Source organism: Plodia interpunctella, chromosome 11 (assembly GCF_027563975.2).
Source record: "Plodia interpunctella isolate USDA-ARS_2022_Savannah chromosome 11, ilPloInte3.2, whole genome shotgun sequence".
NCBI lineage: Eukaryota > Metazoa > Arthropoda > Insecta > Lepidoptera > Pyralidae > Plodia > Plodia interpunctella.
The window spans coordinates 8,387,485-8,406,682 of record NC_071304.1 but is presented as its reverse complement, the minus strand read 5'-3'; the positions used below and the strand labels follow the sequence as shown (position 1 = coordinate 8,406,682).

Below are 19,198 nucleotides of genomic sequence, written 5' to 3'. Positions count from 1 at the left end.
AGATATGGTATTGGCCCATCCCTACTCCCTACAGACACCGTTTTGAGGTCGCTATGTCTAGTAAACCTCGTCACTTATCATTATCAATCATATTTCGTGGCGAAAATACCGAAAGTACTAGCGATGTGGATGGCCTAAATCATAAAGTAATAATAAAATCAAACTTCATTTACTATGACTCTGAAGGTTAAACTCCGAAGTGTGGCTACACAGATGGCTAGATCTAGGTGCAACTGGTCATAGGCAGTTGGATGGTGAAAGTAGCTCTGCTAAGTCTGGCTTGATCCTAGCTCTAGCCTATACTTAAGCTGAACCTGGGTCTAGCCGCACTTCAGGGTTTAGCCGTAACAACTTCAACAAAAGATTGAACAAATTAACTCTCATTCAGAGATCAGAGGGTGAAGTTTGGTTTTGCATTTCACTTCTCAACGTAGAGTCGATTTGAAGTGAGATGTACCGAACCACCAATCACATCGTGGTGTAGTTGTTGTTGCGTCACAATGGTGCACTGTGGTTGGTTCGCTGCATCTCAATGCGAATCTACTCAAACATGAGACATAAATAGCATAGTCACACTATGCACACAGATAACAATAATGTGATACTCTCATAACTAAGTACTTAATGTAGTCAACATATAAAATGTCTTATTGTATTTGCTGGAGTTCTGTACACATCTTTTGATTCATGCTATGGATTTCCATGTTATTTTCAAAATAATTTTGATAAAATCTTCTGGATGGCTTTTTGGTATGATGAATTGAATTGGTATGATATAAGGGTCACAATTTATTAAATTGAATACAAGCAGAATTCATGTTAAATTAAATAGATAGTTAGTTTTCATATTTTTTCCAGAATAAAAGGTAAGAAACGGTAAGGATAAATCAGCACAAGATATAGGGCTTCATCCATGTTCATCTAAATTGAAGAAAATAATTTGAAGTAAAATATAGTTTGTCATAATTTTTTTATCTAGAGACATAAGTTTCTATTTGCCCATTTCCCTATAGATTGGGTAACAGATATACAACAAACTACCTAAAATAGAAATACTGAGATAGATATGTTGGTTTACCAACCAAATACCCAAAACATATGAAACTATAATTTTAAGGAAACATAACTCCTGTAAACACCCTGTTTATACAACAATGTAGGACAGAAAATGTACATTTGAAAGCTGTGCATGCCTGACCTAGTCATATATAAATATGTCATATATAATAAGTTTAAAGTATTGGTTTCCGATTTATTACTATTCCATAGATTATAAATTAAATAGCAAACTGGAAAAAGTAGACCAATACAGCAGCAACTAGTTGGGTTAGCTAGGTGTAATAACTAGACAGCTAGTCTGCAAACAAGAATGCGATAGCCGTGGTCATAGAACAGTAGCTAACGGTATGAAATGCCGAACGACCCTTTCACGCATGTTAACATATGGCCGAGCCACAATCGTATTGATTAATCTAATTAAATTATTGTTGAATTGCAATCACATTCGAGACGTTTTAAACGACCTTGAATTGCCCAAATTAAATAACTGCGAGAGGCACATACGTAGGATATTTCAGATCGATTGAGAACCACAATTATTTTTGCTCTAGAAAGTATTTTCCAATCCAACAACAACAAATTTAAACGCTTTATTCCATAGTCACATCATATTTCTTTAGACTCACCTTGCGTAACAAGGCAGATATCAGGTCACTGCACCTAAATCTCTCCATATTTTGTGCCACACAATATCACACACGAAATCATTTTCGACAAATTGCACAAACAAAAAAAACCAACGCGACGAGAGGAAACGCATCGTTCAAGCTTCAAATATATACTGACAGCCATGCTGCTGATGAGTTCGTCTTTATTGTAGAGTTGCGCGCTGATTGGTGGAGATTAAGCCCATAAAAAATAATAACGACTGAGATCAACCAATCACAACAAAGGAATTCAAAAATTCTTGATCATCTGCCAAAAATTGGAAAACTGAAATGCAATATCGTTGACGTTTTATTATAATCTTCGGGTCCAATATTTTCAATAATATAGTATGTTTATGGACTAAATTACTACAGATACTAATATTCAAAAAGCTCAATTAAGTTTACAGATACCACAACAAGTAATAACTTATTTCCATTAAACTTCAATGTTGTAACAAAACGCAAATGACAGAAATATATTGCCAGAAATGAATTATTTACAGAAAATCATGGAATATTTACACCGGTGACCAACCTATGAGCAAAGACCGTGGTCTTTTCTTTGATATAGGTAGGTACTCCTTTATATTTGTGTATTGCAATAAATATTATATATTATATTACATTACATTACATAATTTATATTTTTTCAGGTGACCGACCTCTCTTTTTATGTAATGCGAGGTATATACATACATAGATATAATATAACGAGTAGTAAGTAGCCCTAGTCACTGTATAAGTACAGCTTGACCATAAAGAGATGACAAAAAATGAAGGCGCTTCTTCGTAGCTGTCACATTATTGACGTAATGGCAACATTTTATATGGATAATGTTTAGTACTACTTTGATTAATTTCTACTCTTCATGGTATGGTGCATGGCGTGCAATAAAAAGATTACCGATGATAAAGACAGTACAATCATGTACTTTTAATCAAAAAGTTCTTGTACTGCGAGTACATACATATTTTGTGATTTTAATTGATTAAATTGTTAACATGATACTATGTTACTTTGGTTTTAATGAACTTAAAAATTATAATAATATAGATTTTTGACTGACGCTAAAACCAACACCGTTCAACAAGGACGTGGCTTTGTAATTATCCACTGGCGAGCTATTAGTGCCATTCTGTTACTGACAAACACCGACAAAATAATAAAACCTCTGCTTTGCTCGCCCGTGGATCAGTGTAAATAAGAACTTGGGACATTTTGAGTTCGGTAAAGATAACACAAGTAACACTGTCAATGTCATCTTTCATGCAAGAAAGTAAGTAAACAAATCGTGTGAATTTCCTTGGAAGTTCCAGGTTATCCGCGTGTTATGATATTAATTTATTATTTTTTCTAATTTTGTTAATCATCATGGGGAAGCGAAAAACCCAAGAGAAAAAGAAGAAAATAACTCTGGTATTCGATGAGAATAAGAGGAAGTATGTATGATCGTTTATCAGTATTTTTATAATTATACTTAAATTATTGATTTATTAAACTTGTCTTTATCAAATATATTTCAGAGAGTTTCTGTGCGGTTTTCGTAAACGAAAATTAGAACGAAAGAAAAAAGCACAAGAGGAACTACAGAGATTATTAAAAGAGGAAAAGAAGAGAATAAAACAAGAGGTATGATAAAGAAAAAACAAACACAATTTTTTTCATGTTAATAAAATCTAAAATCTTATTTTAATTTTCAGAACAAGGAAGCATACAAAAAGCTTGTAGTATCGAGCAGACCTATTCCAGATATAGAACAATTATTACAAGAAGAATATGAAGATGAGGATGTTAATGTGAAGATAGTGGAGTTATCTACTGACACTCTGCAAAAGAAAGATTTAGTTATTGGCGAAAATAGACCTAAAGTAAAAGAAGAATCCAATAAAACATTGACCAAAAAGAAAGAAAATGGTGTTCACACACATGAGATTCCAGGCATGGGCTCTGAATTGGAAAGTGAAGCAGAAGATTTGTCGCCAGAGGATCCTTCAGAAGACAAAATTAAAACAAAGAAAGAAGTGAAGAGAATGCTTAAAAAACAAGCTACTAAGAAAATACAGAAGAGTAAAGTTTTCCAAATGAAGAGTAAATTGGATAGAGTGCAAAATAAAAAGAAGTCTATGAAAAAGAAAGGGCACAGTAATGGCAACATGGATCACAAAAAATCTAAGAAAAAAGTTGGAAGAAAAAAACATTGACCATTGAAATTTTTATATATAAATTTATGATAGTAATTAATTTATGCATTACATATTGCTGTTTTTTTGTTTCCTTTTAGAGATTTCCGTAATATGCAGTTATACTAAAGTTTCACAACTAAGAAATTTGCATAGCAAAATAAAATTCTATATTTTAGAAATATTTTAGTTCTATTAGGACTAAGACAACAAATGTGGGATCTGTAAAATAAAACTGAATACACCATTAAAATATTATTTGAATCTTTTATTGAAAAAATTTAATGCAATATGAGGTAACATGATCATAACAATTAAAATTTTCTTGAAAACAAAACAAATGCTTATTAAACTTAATATCTAAATATTCATGGATTCAAATTTTCTTTTTCTTACACACTTCATCACTGCTATTTTCATTATTTTGTTCATTTTTACCACATTTATTTCGAGGTGATCTTTTCAATGGTGACTTCTTCACAGTCTTTTTAACTATATCTAAAGCTGCACCTTTATCTTCTTTTGTAGATGCAATTATTGGGTTTGATTTTCCATATTTCAATTTTCCTTCACTATCACTTTCCAGCACATCTTTTTTTTGAGTCTTTTGTTTAGGTGATTTTCCACTATTCTTCACATTTTTATGTGATGTTAACAAATTTTCCATTTCAACATCACTATTGTATAGATCTTTTAAGAGTGCTTTCTGTTTGGGGGATATTCTTCCTTTCATTTCTCCATTGGCTTCAAGTAACTCTTTCTTTGTTGGTTTGGGTGAAACAGATTTTTTACCTTTTTGTTTTACATCCTCTTCTAATTTCTCATCAAGTTGAAGTGATTGTACCTTTCTGGATGTCTTTTGACTTTTACCAGTTGTATTTTCAACAAATTCATCTTCTGAATTCACTTCATCTTTCACTTCCAGTTTGATGGGAGTTCTTTTGCTTGGTGACTTCCTACCTTTCCCACTTGATGGGCAAATGTCTTTATTGAGACACTCATTGCAAAATGGACTTATTGGTGTGCATATTGTCTGTCCGAAACCCACCATGAGATGGTTAACTTCACTCCAAAGTTCTACTGGTAACCACGATTCTAAAGCTTTCCTGGTGTCTTCAGGGGTTGCTGTAGGTTTTTTTACCCAACCAATCCTATTACTGATTCTGTGAACATGAGTGTCGACTCCTAGAAATAATATACACATATTAATATTGTGATATAGAAAAGTAGCTTTCTCAGTTTCATAAATATTTGATAAAATAATCCATTAAAAAATATCAACATCTGACCAATTCCCGTGACTTTGTTCCAAGCAACTTTCATACAAATGTGAGCCATTTTAGGGCCAACACCAGTCAGTTTGCAGAGCTTCTCCACTGAATCTGGAATGTCACCATTGTACTGCTCCTTCAGTGTTTGTGTAGTCTTCTTTATGTATTTCACTTTGGTCTAGAAAAAGAGATCTGTTTGTCAGTATGTTTCTTAACTTGCTAGGTAAACAATGTAATAATAAGCAGTGATGGATTAACTTCCAGTGCATTTCTAAACTTATTTGCAAAAACATGGTGTAAACATAATTTTCTGTAAAGATTTCACTAGATGAAATATGTAGTGTGTTTTTAATATATACATATACATATATATATATATATATATATATATATATATATATATATATATATATATATATATATATATATATATATATATATATATATATATATATATATATATATATATATATATATATATATAACAAAACACTAACCTTCCAAAATCCCACAGGATATATCAACTGGCCAAGCTCCTCATCACTCATTTTCAAGACATTGTCTATGGTCAAACCGCGAGCCCTCAGCTTCTCCATGGCCGCAAATGTGACCTGATCTTTTGTCTGACTGGACAGCATCAGTGAAATCAGACTTTGGTACCTGTAGACCTGTAGAAAAACATTTAAATGAATCATTACTCTTTCTGAGTTGTAAAATAATTGTGAAAACAATCACAGATCAACTAAAAACAGCAACAGATCCTAACCTTGCATGAAAACTAAATTGAAAATAACTAATTTCTGTAACAATCTAGCTCTCAGTATAACCTACTCTGCAACCTAGACTGCAATTTCTGTCAGGTTCAGTTTAAGTACTGAAGTAATGTAAATTATATACATGGTAGGGATGTTAGCACACATGCTTTAATACTGCAGGCACTACAATAAAGGTACCTTAGGTGGTGCTGTCTCATCCATATTCATGTGGCAGCCCATGGAATCAACTGGTGCATCCTTATTGGCCCTCATGATCCTGAGATTAACCAAGAATTCTTTCCAGTTTGTAGGTTCCCATAAACCTTCAGGTTCCTAAAAATAAAATCAAAATTTAGTTACCTCTGGTGCTGCAGTTTCATCTATGGAACTTTTACAACCCATGGAGTCGACAGGAGCATCATTGTTGGCCCTCATTATTCTCAAATTCACCAGAAAATCTGTCCAGTTTGATGGTTCCCATGATCCTTTTGATTCCTATTGTAGAAGATTATTTTAAACTGAGAATTTTCATTTTACAAGAAGTTTATTTCACATGCTATTATTGCTACTTGTAAAAATTTAAATGTCGCCAAATCGGACAGATGCCGACGCGAATGCATGAACATTACGTAGTTTGTATGAGAGCTTTTATTTAAAGCAATTAAAACCCAGCAATGTACACCAAATCCGCCCTATTTCAGTAAATTGTACCGCGATAATGTAAGCCGGCATAAGGCTAATAGCACTTACTTGTTTTTCAGGAGAAGCCTTTTCAAATTCGATTTTAACGTGTGGTTTCTTTTCAAATTTGTACCTGTTCAAATCTGGTATACTAAAGCTAGAATTATCTTCCACTGGTTTAGATTTTAGCTCTTCAATCTTTTTACCAGAGTTTGAATTTTTCGCCTTGGCGGCAGATGGCTTTGGTTTGCCGCGAGGCATTTTCAAAATATTTCTTATAAAAATCGTAAGCGAATACGTAAATACCTATAAAGCGATGTTTTTTATCCACTTACTGACTTAAAGAATAACCTTGTAACTGAAATTATTTATCTAGGTAGGCATTAGGTACGAATTTTTGTTTGTTTTTATTTTGCTTTGCTCGTTTAGTTTCGACTTTTGTTATCAAAATTTGACATTTTGACAATCCGTTTTATAACTTTAAATTAAAACCTTTTTTTATGGCTGCTATGTCTTATTAAAATATGGATTTCATACAGGTAAGATCTTCAGTGAAAATCTAGTTTATATCAGTTTATGACCAAAGTTGACCAAATAATACAGAACATAACCTAAAATAGTGTTATTATTTTCAAGATAATCCACTAAATCCTTCCTTTTTCCTTTAAATTCGCACCACGATTGAAAATTGGGGTTTTTTGCCTCCATTGGCAATAAATAAATAAATATATATATATATATATATATTAGGACAAATCACACAGATTGAGCTAGCCCCAAAGTAAGTTCGAGACTAGTGTTATGGGATACTAACTCAACGATACTATATTTTATAACAAATACATATATAGATAAACATCCAAGACCCGGGCCAATCAGAAAAACATCATTTTCCATCATGACCCGACTGGAGATCGAACCCGGGACCCCTCGGTTCAGTGGCAAGAACTTTACCACTGCGCCACCAATGTTTGTGTACCTTAGTTGTACCAGTAGCGCCATCTGCGCTGAGCTTTGCGTAAGCCCTATTGCCTCGCGATGGCAAATATGTAATTTCATATAAAATGTCATATCGTTAAAATAATTTCGTTTTGCCGTGACGTTACCTACCTACTAGGTACCTACCTACTTTCATTATAAGTAGAAAGTACTCTGTGCTACCTACTTACCTAGGATATTTTGTCAGGAAATAATAAATTTTCTTGATACGTTTATTTATCTACTATTTTCTGAAAAAATACATATAAAAACACAGCCCTAATGGCTGAATTACTTTTAGATCCAAATATTCGTTTATGGGTGTTTCTACCCATTGTAATCATCACCTTCTTGGTTGGGATAGTGAGACACTATGTATCCCTGATTTTATCTTCTCAAAAGAAAATTGAGTTACTGCAGATGCAGGACAGGTATGTACTTGTTATTAATTCGCATTAAATATTTTCTCACTGGTTTTATTCGTATATGTATCTTTATATCAGAAAAAATGGTAGATGGATCCAAGTCCTTAACCATTCTACTGCATTACATACCAATTGTTCCTCTTACAAAGCTTTGGATATAAAGTATCTGATGAATTTATCAAATGACATAGACAGTCTTCTTGTATCATAATATACATATATTGCAGCCAAGTGATGATACGAGCTCGTTTGCTGCGTGAGAATGGCAAGTACCTCCCCCGGCAGTCCTTCGCTATGCGACGTCACTGGTTCAATAATGAAGAGACAGGCTATTTCAAAGTCCAGAAAAGAGCTGCTGCATCTCCGGTAAATTGCAAATGCAAATGATCTTTTACTGCATTTTCTATTTAATGTAGCTGACACCTCATTTTATTTAATGAGCTACAGAAATGTTTGAATGATGTTGTGTGCTCAAAGTTCAAAATGTTTTAAAAAAAAAACTTTTTATTTTATGTTTGTGGTCACCATTTTATTTAATTTATATACATACAATTTAGTTAAAACAACAACTAAACCCATGAAATTGTTAAGTCTTTGTACATTTTTCAATGTTATGTTTAAAATGCTCATATATAGGTAAAATGTCTTTTAGAAAACTTAAGGCCTTACAAAATTTACTTATGTTATGCTGCCACTGGTCTCATATTTCACATAGTTCTCTACAAGTGAACAACAGTATTTATTAAAACCCAAAAAAATGTTTTACAGAATCCAATGACAGACCCAGTCATGATGACCGACATGTTGAAAGGCAATGTAACAAATGTCCTGCCCATGATTGTTATAGGAGGATGGATCAACTGGATGTTCAGTGGTTTTTTAACAAGTAAGTAGATTTGAAAGTCTTTTATTCTTTCTTTTCAAGTGAGTTATTTCTATCACTGGTGTCAGATTTTATTCAAGTTATCTAAAGGCATCTGATGTGACTTTTACAACTATCTCCAGTTTGTAGGTGGTGTAAATGTCAGATGGATGTCTTTAGGCTGTAGACACCAGTGGCAAGTAGTCATATACTCATTTGCATTTTGAAAGTGATTATCTATGAGCTATACTATTTGGGTTACAAGTTTTTATGGCTGCAGTTTTCCAAGTTTGTTGCATAGAACAGAGAGTAGTCTTGACAAATTTGTAAGTCTCACAAAATAAACTATAACATTTTTACACTTTTTCTTGTTTTTTAAAATTTATTTTGGTGGATTGGTTTGATTGACCATGAAGCCAATCTATAATTTTCCATAGTCATATAAATAATATAATATAATAATATTATATAACTTGCTTGACTGCGAAAATTATTAAATATTTGGTCACAAATTGATAATGAAAATTTTGGTGTATGTTTGCAGCCAAGGTGCCATTCCCGTTGACGCTCCGCTTCAAGCCAATGTTGCAGCGAGGTGTGGAGTTAGCATACCTGGACGCTTCCTGGGTGTCCTCCGCTTCCTGGTACTTCCTCAATGTGTTTGGACTGCGCACCATTTATACATTAGTTCTTGGGGAAAATAATGGTAAAGAGACAATTGTTCTACAATCAAATTTAATAAATATTATAATATATTTATACATACTTCCTTATTTTATCATGATTATGACAATGAAATCTTATCCTTCGCCAAAAGAAACACTCATTTGCAAAACAAAACTACATATAAGTAAAAACAATCCATAATAATATTATAGAGTAAAGATTTGTAACTCAAAAACTATTGGGTCGATTTTGATGAAATTTGAGGTGACATTGGCTAATTTCTTTTTAAGGTTTTATCTGACCGAAGCCGGGCGGGCCGCTAGTATACATAAAGAGAAAGCTATAGACCCTGTCATATTTTCATTTCAGGCAAATTTTCTATCTTATTCGTTTATATTTGTCCATTATATTTTTCGTAGTTGATCTTGTGCGTACCTATATTATAATTTTTTTTGTTTGTATACAGCTGCTGACCAATCAAAGATAATGCAGGAGCAGATGTCGGGGGCAGCGATGGCCATGCCGCCCGACCCGAAGGCCGCCTTCAAGGCCGAGTGGGAGGCGCTCGAGATCACCGAACACAAGTGGGCCGTCGCGACGGCTGAGGCGGATTTACTCGCGAGCGCTGAGGCTAAGCCCTAATATTAGTGTGGGGGTGTTCGGGGGCTATAGATGAATTTTGTTGTGTAACTGTGAAGGATTTATTTAAGTTAATACAATGTGATAAGTATGTAATTTACAAGATTTATTTTGTGACCTCCGTGGCGTCAGTGGTCACCCCGTTCGCTGTCTGAAGGTCCTTGGTTTGATTCTCGCGAGCAAATTATAATGCTCGACTTGGCAGGGAGGGACACTGCCGTGCCCCCAGATAAAAAATAAAAAACAATGTTGGCATTCAAAAAGTATTTATTCAATGCAAAATTATTGAGTATATACAATGACTTACTACACAAAAGCTGTAACAATAGGTCTAAGCTGGAGTGAACCAGGTCCACAACTTCGAACCTATCACCACTCCGAGGCACTCTGTATGCATATCGGGTTATTAATATGGCGTTTTTTCTTTAGTGCTCTCACGCTTACGTAAGCCTTATTTATCTTTTTTTATTTCCCATGAACATGTCAAAGTATAATATTATTGAAGAGCAAAAGCTACATGTAAAAATAAAATTATGATGTTTAAATGTTATAACTGATTAGTGAGCGGGAATGCCATACAGGCCTCTGCAGCAGCATTTTTCTCAACAATATTTAGTTACATGAAGATTTTTCATCACAGCACAGTGCAAACTATGTGCAACATTTTGTAGATTTTGTTTGAAACACGGTTTAGGAACAAAGAAAAAAATAATTGAACTGCCAGTTTAAAATTTTCTAGAATATTGTCATATATTTCAGTCCCTTATATGTTAATGTTATTTTTTGATTAAGCCCGGAATATAACCTTTTTGTTGTCTCTGTCCTTCAATGTCTTATACTGAAAAGAGAGACGAAAAAAAGAGAATAAGTCTTATCAAAGAATTACATTAAAAGGGCTTTTGTTTAAATGTAGTACACATTCCTAACGACTTTTGTAGGAAATACATACGCCTGTTTTAAGCACATAATAGCTAAATTATAGGCTTATTTGTATGTTACAAGAATTACGTTCCTTCCTTTTCTTTGAGATTTAAATAAATACTACTTGTACGACCGCACCCTTACACATATTGTACATCTATACAATAGGACAGAACAAAATGATATATAGAAAAAACTTCAAATAATAGGAAATTAAAATTGATATAATGGTTCTAGCGCATACAAAAAATAATACATTTTTTTAAGGTTGCCAGCCTGTTGAAAATGTTAAATAATCAAATATGATTATTTTTTATTTGTTTTTTTTTTCAGTTCCTGCTGCTTCCATACTTAATATAATGACGTTACGTCGTTTTTCTCTGTAACAAAGTAATATCCATTTTAGTTTACACAGTAATGAGAAGCGGTTATTTGTATATTCAGGAAAAGGATATTCAAATATCGTCAACTACCTGTTTTCGCAATGAAGCGGTGCTGGTGTAATGGTTAAGACGCCCGCCTACGGCTCGAAAGGTCTCAGGTTCGAATCCTACACGTGCCACATGAGTTTGCAATAAAATCTGACTGTAGCAGTTTTATAGACCTCGTTCCGGTCAAGGAAAACATCGTGAGGAAACCTGCACAAACACTGCTTGATTATTAACTTGTGTGTGAAAAGGACAAGGCAATGGCAAACCACTCCATTAATTGTGCCAAGAAAATTGTTGCGTGTGTTTCATTCCACCACGACCCTCAGCCATGAGGAGATACGAATATGAAGAAGGCTCACAGTGAGGGCGGGTGTTATTTCTTGATGAGCTGCACGACGTCCTCGTCGTTGACGGTGTGCGAGAGTCCGACGCGCTGCGGACTATACTTGGTGCTGGTGCCCCACACGAGGGCGTACTTCAGCTGCGCCGCGAGGGTGCGGTGGATCGCGTGGCACACGTGTTCGATTGTCACGCCCTGAAATTTATATTGTTCATTACTATACTTGTACATGGAAATATAACACTTTGAGCTAAAAATTAGATAAGTATATCCTTGCTCTTTAACACAAATTTGTAGATTTGGTTTAGTGTGCGCAGGAATCAAAATTAAATTATTTTGATGCAGTTTTCACGCTTATTTAGACAATTGGTAAATTCCCGAAGGTTTATACATACTCTCATGACTCATTACGGGTCACGTCCCTGGTTTTGGATAAAGAAATAAATGTAACACAGAAATAAAAATATCGTACCCTCCTGAGGATAAGTCCGTCGTCGAAGTCCGGGGGCTGGCCGGGCTTCTTGGTGTACACTCTGATCAGCGAGAGGTACTCCCACAGTGTGTCCAGAAGATAGTCCAAGTTCAGCTTCATGTTGCAACTGGCAACACACATTTTCACAAATAATTAAAATTCTAGTTCTTTATTCAACTTCGGAGACTTCTTTATTCACTTATTGACGTCAAAAATTTACTATTTTAAAACTAAGTCTACTGCCGACTTCCAATACGTCAATTGAAAATTATGGGTCTTAAATAATTAGCTACCTGTCTTTATAATTTTTACGGTTCTTTACCTCAACTGACAAGGTATAATCATTATTAATATTATACACTTGAGGTTAATATATAACTCTGTGATTATACAATTTTACTAGTAAAATTTTGCGACTTTTCAGCACCTATAAAAAAATAAAATGCCTGGGTAAAAAATAAAATGCATGAAGGTATTAAAATAATCAAACACGTTAATTAAATGCAGTTTACAAATACGAGTCTATTAAGAACTGCTTTTTGACTTCAAAATTGCGACGTTATATGATACCATGAGATATGTCACCAACCTGACCACAACGGAGTTGGGCTCCCTGGCTATCCTGTCGACCTCCTGTATTGAGATCTGGTCAATCTTGTTGTACACGTACATACAGGGCAGGTACACTCGGTTAGCCAGGATCACGTCGATCAGCTCGTCCGCCGTGCAGTCTTCGCGGAATAGCACCTGGGAATTTGTTCTATTTCTTAAAACAATTTCATGAAACTAATTCTGTAAACTTTTGGACACAATTACCACAAAAATCTTTGTTTTAAATTGTGCCTAAATTTTGTATAACAGAAAGCTATAATACTATCTAATAAAATACTTTATTTTATCTATGTAGCATAATTCCTTGACATATTTTTCTAGTTTCCTCTACTAATTAAAAGAAATTGATAAACATTTGATGGTGGCTCTTGTGAGCATATAATAATCCATAATTCTTTTTTGTGCAATAAAGTTTTGAAATAAATAAATGAAAACTATAATTTACCTCAGCATTAAATATTTTATATTCATGCAGAATCATCTGCACCATCTTCTCATCCACCTTGGTGAGCTGGCACGTCGAGTTGAACGAAAGTCCACCACCTTTCTTTACCTGCGTACAAAATATTTACTTCATTATAATTCATCTGACAAATTCCGATCAAACATGGTTTGTTTTTCAACAAAATACAAAACAATTATACCAAACATAACTCAGGAAAAATTATGATATATGGTAAAATTTTCGATGCCATCCATCTTTATAAATATCAAGCAGTGCTGCTTGAGAGGTAATGATTAGAATTACAACTTTTAATTACATCACTTACTGACATCAAAAATTTAATTCATGCTGTGATATTTCATTGTTGTATTTGGTTATTAAAATATCTACCTATACATATATGCATTTTATTTTATAGCCAGTCAAGAAGCCAATTGGCGGCACAACGCCTGAAATAAAATATGCCGCATTATGCAAATGTGGCATATTTTATTTCAGGCCTTTTGTAATGTGGCTGATGGCCATTGTACCTGGTGAAATTGGCAACAAAATATTTATCTAGATTACCTTAAAATATATATTAGGTTTGTTCTTATTGAGCCGGATGCCAACACTTTCCAATTCTTTCTCCAGCAGCTGCCGGTGCACATAGGGTTTAGTGGCATCCAACATCATGAGCACAAGGTCTGCTGTGCGAGCGACTGCTATCACCTGTAATGTTTCTCCTGTTATGATACAAACTCTTAGTAAAGTCTTACAGCAGTTGTTCCAAGGAATTCTGTAATTGGCTGTTCAAATTCAAAATTCTTCATGCACCTTAGGATGATATAATCACTTAGTGACGTCTAAAATTTACATAAAATTAAGTCTACCAATTTCTTTATCTGTAAGTTCTTATTAATAAGTACTTGTTGTTAGATTTTTGAATATAAAATTTATGAAGGAATAAATAACTAAAAAGCACATTGGTAGGAGTCTATCGCCCTAGAGTAGGACCACTCCATAGCCTGTGGATGTGGTGAGAGGTGGCTGATAGTTAAAATTCTTGAAACGGCATTAATCAAAAAGGTTGACATCAGGCAGACCGTAAAATTACAGTTGGTTCTTTGGAAATCAATCAAAAAAGGTACGTAAAAAGCATACATCTAACCTGTTAATTCCACAGGGTCTTAAGCCAAAGTTGAGCAGATTCAAAGTTATATGGTCTTCACACACAAATTTTGAAACTCGGAACGTGAAAAAGAACTTACTTGTCTCCCTCTGCCCTTTCCCTGTGCGGCCCCTTCAATGATACCAGGTAAGTCCAGAAGCTGTATGTTGGCACCTTTGTATTCTATCACTCCTGGGATGCATGTCAATGTGGTAAACTCGTAACTTGCAGCTTCAGAGTGTGTGTGTGTCAGTGTTGACAACAGAGTTGACTGGATTATAAGAAATCACAATAAGTTTTCTTATTTAAAGCCAATGCATAATAAAAGCATTTAAAAAACTCTTCACAACTACAATAAAATATTAATGTGTACTCACCTTACCAACAGATGGAAACCCAATCAATGCAACGCGTGCATCTCCAGATTTGAGCACATCGAAGCCTTCCCCTTTATCTCCCCCCTTTTTAGAAGGCTCCAATAACTGCGAGCGATATTTTGCTAACTTAGCTTTTAGTAGGCCCAAGTGGTATTCAGTAGCTGAAACACAAAATTTATTCTACTATTCTTTCAGTGGCTCTTTACAATTATTTGTCAATAAGTAACTAAGTATTTATAAGCAACTAAAAATCTCCTTAGCCATCCGTAGAGAAGGACTATCAAATGGCTGATGAAAAGTAAACTTTTTGTAATAAGTATAAATTACATTGCGATTGCTTAAAATACCACGAGCGGCGAAAAATACCAATACTACGGTAGTATATCAAAAAGAATATTCACAGTTGTTTATGACGAAAATACACTACTACATATCGATGATTACCTTTATTTTTCTGAGTTCTAGCAATTTCTTTTTCAATTTCAGATATCTTTTCCAAAATTCCCATATTTCTGCACCTTCGTCCTTACAAACCAGTTGTGAACTACTAAATTATATTGACTTATCAGTACATTAAAACGCTACGCATTTCGCGTTAATTAATCAAATGAATTCTAGATTTCTGCGTATTTTTATCGTTATTTATTTTTAGTAAATGAATGTTAAATTAAAAGTAAGGTTAGGTTAACTATACGTATATATCTTAGCTTAGGTTTATAAATTGATTGTCAACGTTGGTTGACAGAAAGGTAACGTCACCAAAAAATTTACGTGGTCGAAGATGTTATGACAGACAGCTTCATCAATTTTAGTTAAAAAGCCCACCACATTCGTATATGAAAAACAAAAGAAATAACACCGCAATTTTTATAACTATATTAAATATAAGTTTAGAAAACAGAGAGGGCTGCCTGTTGTGGAGGACAGACAATGGCAGGCCAGGTGGATGGAATTGTAAACTTCTCAGATCAAGTAGGTTCTTGACCTGAGATAAACTTAAACAAATACCTTGTATAATTCAATTTTAATAATAAGGCATATTACGCAAAATTCAGCGCAGATGGCGCTACAGCGTGAGGCGTATCCCATAGTTTTCGAAGTTTTATTATGTTATGGAAAACGATTTTCCCAATATTTCGGCACCCGAATATACTACAGTGTTGTATATTTTCAGAAACGAATGCTTACATAATGAAAGGATTAATAAAGTACTGTAAAATAAACGTTTTCATCAACTTAGCAAAAGGCGGCAATGCTTTTGTTTACTTACCATAGAGTGCTGCACTCTGGCGGGATAAATGCGCAGTAATACTCCCTATTTTACAACTATTAAGAGTCTATAATAAGTAGTTTTGAAATTATTATATTGTGTAATGTGCATTTTGAAAAACAAAAATTTATTTCACTTCTTCCGGCGCTTCCGCAAATTTTTTGGGTTCGTTGCAGGTATACCCCACAGGAACGGCCTAACATTTTATTTTTCAATTCAATTATTTTTGTTTCATAAATACAGACTTGTGGACCATTTTTTATGACATTGTGGGAATAATATCGAAACCAACTAGAAATTGTTAAATACACTTGTTGTTATAAAAATGTCTGCAATTCATATTACTATTTTAAATGTGTTAATAGTATGCCTTCGCTTAGTCTCAGCAAGGTAACGTATTTCTGTTTAATTGAATGACGTCTTAGCTATAATTTTTCGATATCAAGGCTCATGAAATGCCTACTAACTTTAAAACCAGTTAAATGTTACAGCATCAACAAAGGCATGCATGAAATTGTCACGAAATCCATAGAAGAAATGGCGATCGACTATGACGATGACAAAAATGCTATGTTAGCTCTAGAAACAAAAGGCATGCAGTATCTAAAATCGTAAATCTTTTTGCGTTCCGTAGTCTTTGCATGTTACTTTAAAAAGATGCATCTTTTTAAAGTAACAAGGGTAGTTTGATAGACATGGTAGCGTCATGAAACAAAGAGACATGGTCTGGCTGATAGGTAGAAATAATATTTCCAAGGAAGGTTAACGTCAGGCAAGCGGTCGGTTGTAAAATCACAGCCGAATCACTAGAATTGCATGGGATATTTTTTATGCAGATCCCTTGAAAGATCAAACAAGGCAAATTGATACTTTATACATGAAAGCAAATGCATGATGTTCGTTTCAGAAAATGTACATTTCTACGATGATTTTTATGATGAATTTGACCCTCGAAGTAATCAGCAGCAGTCTATGAACATGATATTCTTTGGTCCGCCTATTTCTTTCATGAGGATCGATCCAGAAACAATCCTTCATATTTTAATGTATACTAAAAGACATTTGATACCTGTTTCTAGAGCTTTATTAGCATGGGATATTGTTACAGGCAAGTAAAAAAGTTAAAAGTCATCATTCAATTGTAGTTATAAGGTGTTTTAAAAAATGATCGGTTTTTTCAGATGGAAAAACTGCAGCCTTTTTGCAAGGTCGTGAATATGTAGCGTTTTCAAGTCTTCTAAATGTAGTCCCAGAGGAAGATTTGTATTATGCTAACTTTGGGGACAATACTGTACTTAATTATTTTTCCAGTACTTTCGTGGATTTGAACAATCGCAAGGTACAAAACATGCTCATTGAATTAAGTATTTAGGGGCACGGCAGTGCCTCGGTCAAGATGAGCTTGTATTGTAGGTACCTACAATTGCAGTTTCTATAACTATCCCTGTAATTACAGTTTGGTGTTCTAGTAGCTGCATTTAGAAGATATTATGGGGATATGTGGTATGATAACAGTACAATTATAAATAAACTAGGCTACATGATATGCGGTTTTCCATCTTTTGATCTTCAAAATATTAGTCCTGTAATATTCAAAGAGATAACCGTTGATGTTCTAAGTAGACTACGGAGATGTAACCCTGGCCAAATGAAGGTTTGTAAAAAAGTTTATATTTTACTTGCGGCAAGCTCAATAGAGCTCATTTATTATATTTTTTTTTTTACAATTAGATAAAATAATAAAAACCAAACATATACATTATTACAGACACTTTATAACATAGCAACGCATCCATTAGCTTATGGAGAGCCATATAAATGGTCATCACATGAAATTATAAGACTTGATAACTTGTTCAATTGTAAGTATTGTTAGAATACTCTTAAACATTAAAGAGGAGTCAATCATTGGATGTTCATTATAATTTATTATCATTAATTGGTTCTTTCTCTCTCAAAAACTCTCAACTTAACTACGAAACAATAAATGTAAAGAGAGCAACAATAAGTAGAGACGATTAATTTTGGTGTAGAATAATCCAAAAGAGTGATTCAAGAGATTTTTTTGTACATAAACGATTGCGCAGTCGCAGATGTCCTCCAATACCAAAGCTAAAGTATTCATAGCAAAATCATCATATTTTTACGATTTACCATGGACTTACCTATCTATATTCATATTCGCAGGCATTCCAGAGGAAGATATTGGGTCCTTACAACTAGAAGCAATATCAGCTATATCTCCTGCAGTGATGAAATCGATGAAACAAGAAAAGTTAGATTATTTTACGAAAGAACAAATACAACGTATGCATCCTAAAACAAGACGTATTTTTATTTTAAGAATGCAGTTGAGTGTCAGTCTCGATATGAATTTGATAACAAACCGAGGACCTGTACTGGGTTTCGTTACTATTTTAAAATTTGTAGTTTGTCTTATTTTTCTGTTAACTTAATTGAAGTTATATTTATATTAAATGTTTTGTTTGCACGGAAAATAAAGAATTTGTTGAGTAATTATTTTTATTTTATCTGCTACTTTATTACTATTGACAGAAAAGGAATCTGACCAATGCGTCTTAAATCGTTGTGTAGACATTCAAATGACTTAGTAATACACAGGAACTGGCTTTACATGTAATAGAAAAATGGAGGTACCAATATTATATTTGATTGTACATATTTTATTACAACAACAAAATGTACAAAAAAATGGCATAAATTAAGACATATAAAAATGTGAATATTCAAGAAAACACCATTGATTATTCAAAATCATAGCAATCAACAAATCGGCTGGACAAGAGTTATCAAATATCAGTAAACTAAAAAAAAGCACATACAGAACCCATTATGACAATAGAACCAAGAGAAGGATGTCAAATATTTTGATCTAAATTTGAAATTTAAATTGTTACAATATCCGGTTCTCTTTTAATGGTCTTTTAAATTATTAATTACTTTTTTATGTAATATTTAAAATAATATAAACAATTTTAATTAAATGATTATT

At 33.6% G+C, this 19,198-nt stretch overlaps 6 protein-coding genes across 9 annotated transcripts in view; 3 read left to right on the top strand and 3 right to left on the bottom strand.

Moving 5' to 3' along the window:
• The window catches only part of Hel89B (Helicase 89B), a 38,799-nt gene extending 36,958 nt beyond the window's left edge, over window positions 1–1,841 (bottom strand). The window contains exon 1 of the mRNA XM_053751318.1: window positions 1,686–1,841. The gene's annotated coding sequence lies outside the window, so the exon portion shown is untranslated. The remainder of the gene's footprint in view (window positions 1–1,685) is intronic.
• Window positions 1,842–2,859: 1,018 nt separating this feature from the next.
• Window positions 2,860–4,148, top strand: vito (viriato). The gene is made up of 3 exons (XM_053751862.2): window positions 2,860–3,149; window positions 3,234–3,339; window positions 3,411–4,148. The coding sequence occupies exons 1-3, from the start codon at window positions 3,082–3,084 to the stop codon at window positions 3,909–3,911; spliced, it is 675 nt and encodes a 224-aa protein (XP_053607837.1). The 5' UTR covers window positions 2,860–3,081; the 3' UTR covers window positions 3,912–4,148.
• On the bottom strand, window positions 4,138–7,047 carry Nthl1 (Nth-like DNA glycosylase 1). 2 transcript variants are annotated; one of them, XM_053751861.1, is made up of 5 exons: window positions 6,667–7,047; window positions 6,277–6,411; window positions 5,659–5,829; window positions 5,180–5,339; window positions 4,138–5,075 (listed from the first exon to the last, which is right to left on the bottom strand). In XM_053751861.1, the coding sequence occupies exons 1-5, from the start codon at window positions 6,856–6,858 to the stop codon at window positions 4,267–4,269; spliced, it is 1,467 nt and encodes a 488-aa protein (XP_053607836.1). In that variant the 5' UTR covers window positions 6,859–7,047; the 3' UTR covers window positions 4,138–4,266. The 2 variants fall into 2 exon arrangements, with proteins under 2 accessions (XP_053607836.1, XP_053607835.1); XM_053751860.2 differs by lacking the exon at window positions 6,277–6,411 and adding an exon at window positions 6,115–6,249.
• Window positions 7,048–7,758: 711 nt separating this feature from the next.
• EMC3 (ER membrane protein complex subunit 3) lies at window positions 7,759–10,263 on the top strand. Its single transcript, XM_053751671.1, has 5 exons — window positions 7,759–8,006; window positions 8,228–8,366; window positions 8,769–8,886; window positions 9,407–9,568; window positions 9,995–10,263. The coding sequence occupies exons 1-5, from the start codon at window positions 7,858–7,860 to the stop codon at window positions 10,168–10,170; spliced, it is 744 nt and encodes a 247-aa protein (XP_053607646.1). The 5' UTR covers window positions 7,759–7,857; the 3' UTR covers window positions 10,171–10,263.
• Window positions 10,264–11,878: 1,615 nt separating this feature from the next.
• Window positions 11,879–15,669, bottom strand: LOC128673665 (uncharacterized protein). The gene is made up of 8 exons (XM_053751670.2): window positions 15,360–15,669; window positions 14,916–15,076; window positions 14,639–14,809; window positions 13,956–14,099; window positions 13,389–13,496; window positions 12,921–13,078; window positions 12,332–12,458; window positions 11,879–12,054 (listed from the first exon to the last, which is right to left on the bottom strand). The coding sequence occupies exons 1-8, from the start codon at window positions 15,421–15,423 to the stop codon at window positions 11,893–11,895; spliced, it is 1,095 nt and encodes a 364-aa protein (XP_053607645.1). The 5' UTR covers window positions 15,424–15,669; the 3' UTR covers window positions 11,879–11,892.
• Window positions 15,670–16,244: 575 nt separating this feature from the next.
• Window positions 16,245–18,696, top strand: LOC128673597 (uncharacterized). 3 transcript variants are annotated; one of them, XM_053751548.1, is made up of 7 exons: window positions 16,245–16,575; window positions 16,677–16,777; window positions 17,093–17,293; window positions 17,367–17,524; window positions 17,642–17,839; window positions 17,954–18,047; window positions 18,373–18,696. In XM_053751548.1, the coding sequence occupies exons 1-7, from the start codon at window positions 16,511–16,513 to the stop codon at window positions 18,639–18,641; spliced, it is 1,086 nt and encodes a 361-aa protein (XP_053607523.1). In that variant the 5' UTR covers window positions 16,245–16,510; the 3' UTR covers window positions 18,642–18,696. The 3 variants fall into 3 exon arrangements, with proteins under 3 accessions (XP_053607523.1, XP_053607524.1, XP_053607526.1); XM_053751549.1 differs by having other exon boundaries at window positions 16,664–16,777; XM_053751551.1 differs by lacking the exon at window positions 17,954–18,047 and having other exon boundaries at window positions 18,373–18,486.
• Window positions 18,697–19,198: the final 502 nt, after the last annotated feature.

Excerpts from the sequence above, each read along its gene's own strand:
- EMC3 (XM_053751671.1), top strand. The coding sequence starts at position 7,858 with ATGGCTGAATTACTTTTAGATCCAAATATTCGTTTATGGGTGTTTCTA. Across the intron at positions 8,007-8,227 it reads TTACTGCAGATGCAGGACAG|CCAAGTGATGATACGAGCTC; the intron begins GTATGTACTTGT and ends CATATATTGCAG. Across the intron at positions 9,569-9,994 it reads AGTTCTTGGGGAAAATAATG|CTGCTGACCAATCAAAGATA; the intron begins GTAAAGAGACAA and ends GTTTGTATACAG.
- LOC128673665 (XM_053751670.2), bottom strand. The coding sequence starts at position 15,423 with ATGGGAATTTTGGAAAAGATATCTGAAATTGAAAAAGAAATTGCTAGA. Across the intron at positions 15,077-15,359 it reads TAGAACTCAGAAAAATAAAG|CTACTGAATACCACTTGGGC; the intron begins GTAATCATCGAT and ends TTTGTGTTTCAG. Across the intron at positions 12,459-12,920 it reads CCCAACTCCGTTGTGGTCAG|TTGCAACATGAAGCTGAACT; the intron begins GTTGGTGACATA and ends GTGTGTTGCCAG.
- Nthl1 (XM_053751861.1), bottom strand. The coding sequence starts at position 6,858 with ATGCCTCGCGGCAAACCAAAGCCATCTGCCGCCAAGGCGAAAAATTCA. Across the intron at positions 5,830-6,276 it reads ATGAAACTGCAGCACCAGAG|GTCTACAGGTACCAAAGTCT; the intron begins GTAACTAAATTT and ends GTTTTTCTACAG. Across the intron at positions 5,076-5,179 it reads GAACAAAGTCACGGGAATTG|GAGTCGACACTCATGTTCAC; the intron begins GTCAGATGTTGA and ends TATTATTTCTAG.
- LOC128673597 (XM_053751548.1), top strand. The coding sequence starts at position 16,511 with ATGTCTGCAATTCATATTACTATTTTAAATGTGTTAATAGTATGCCTT. Across the intron at positions 16,576-16,676 it reads CTTCGCTTAGTCTCAGCAAG|CATCAACAAAGGCATGCATG; the intron begins GTAACGTATTTC and ends TAAATGTTACAG. Across the intron at positions 17,294-17,366 it reads AGCATGGGATATTGTTACAG|ATGGAAAAACTGCAGCCTTT; the intron begins GCAAGTAAAAAA and ends CGGTTTTTTCAG.
- vito (XM_053751862.2), top strand. The coding sequence starts at position 3,082 with ATGGGGAAGCGAAAAACCCAAGAGAAAAAGAAGAAAATAACTCTGGTA. Across the intron at positions 3,150-3,233 it reads TTCGATGAGAATAAGAGGAA|AGAGTTTCTGTGCGGTTTTC; the intron begins GTATGTATGATC and ends AATATATTTCAG. Across the intron at positions 3,340-3,410 it reads AGAAGAGAATAAAACAAGAG|AACAAGGAAGCATACAAAAA; the intron begins GTATGATAAAGA and ends TTTAATTTTCAG.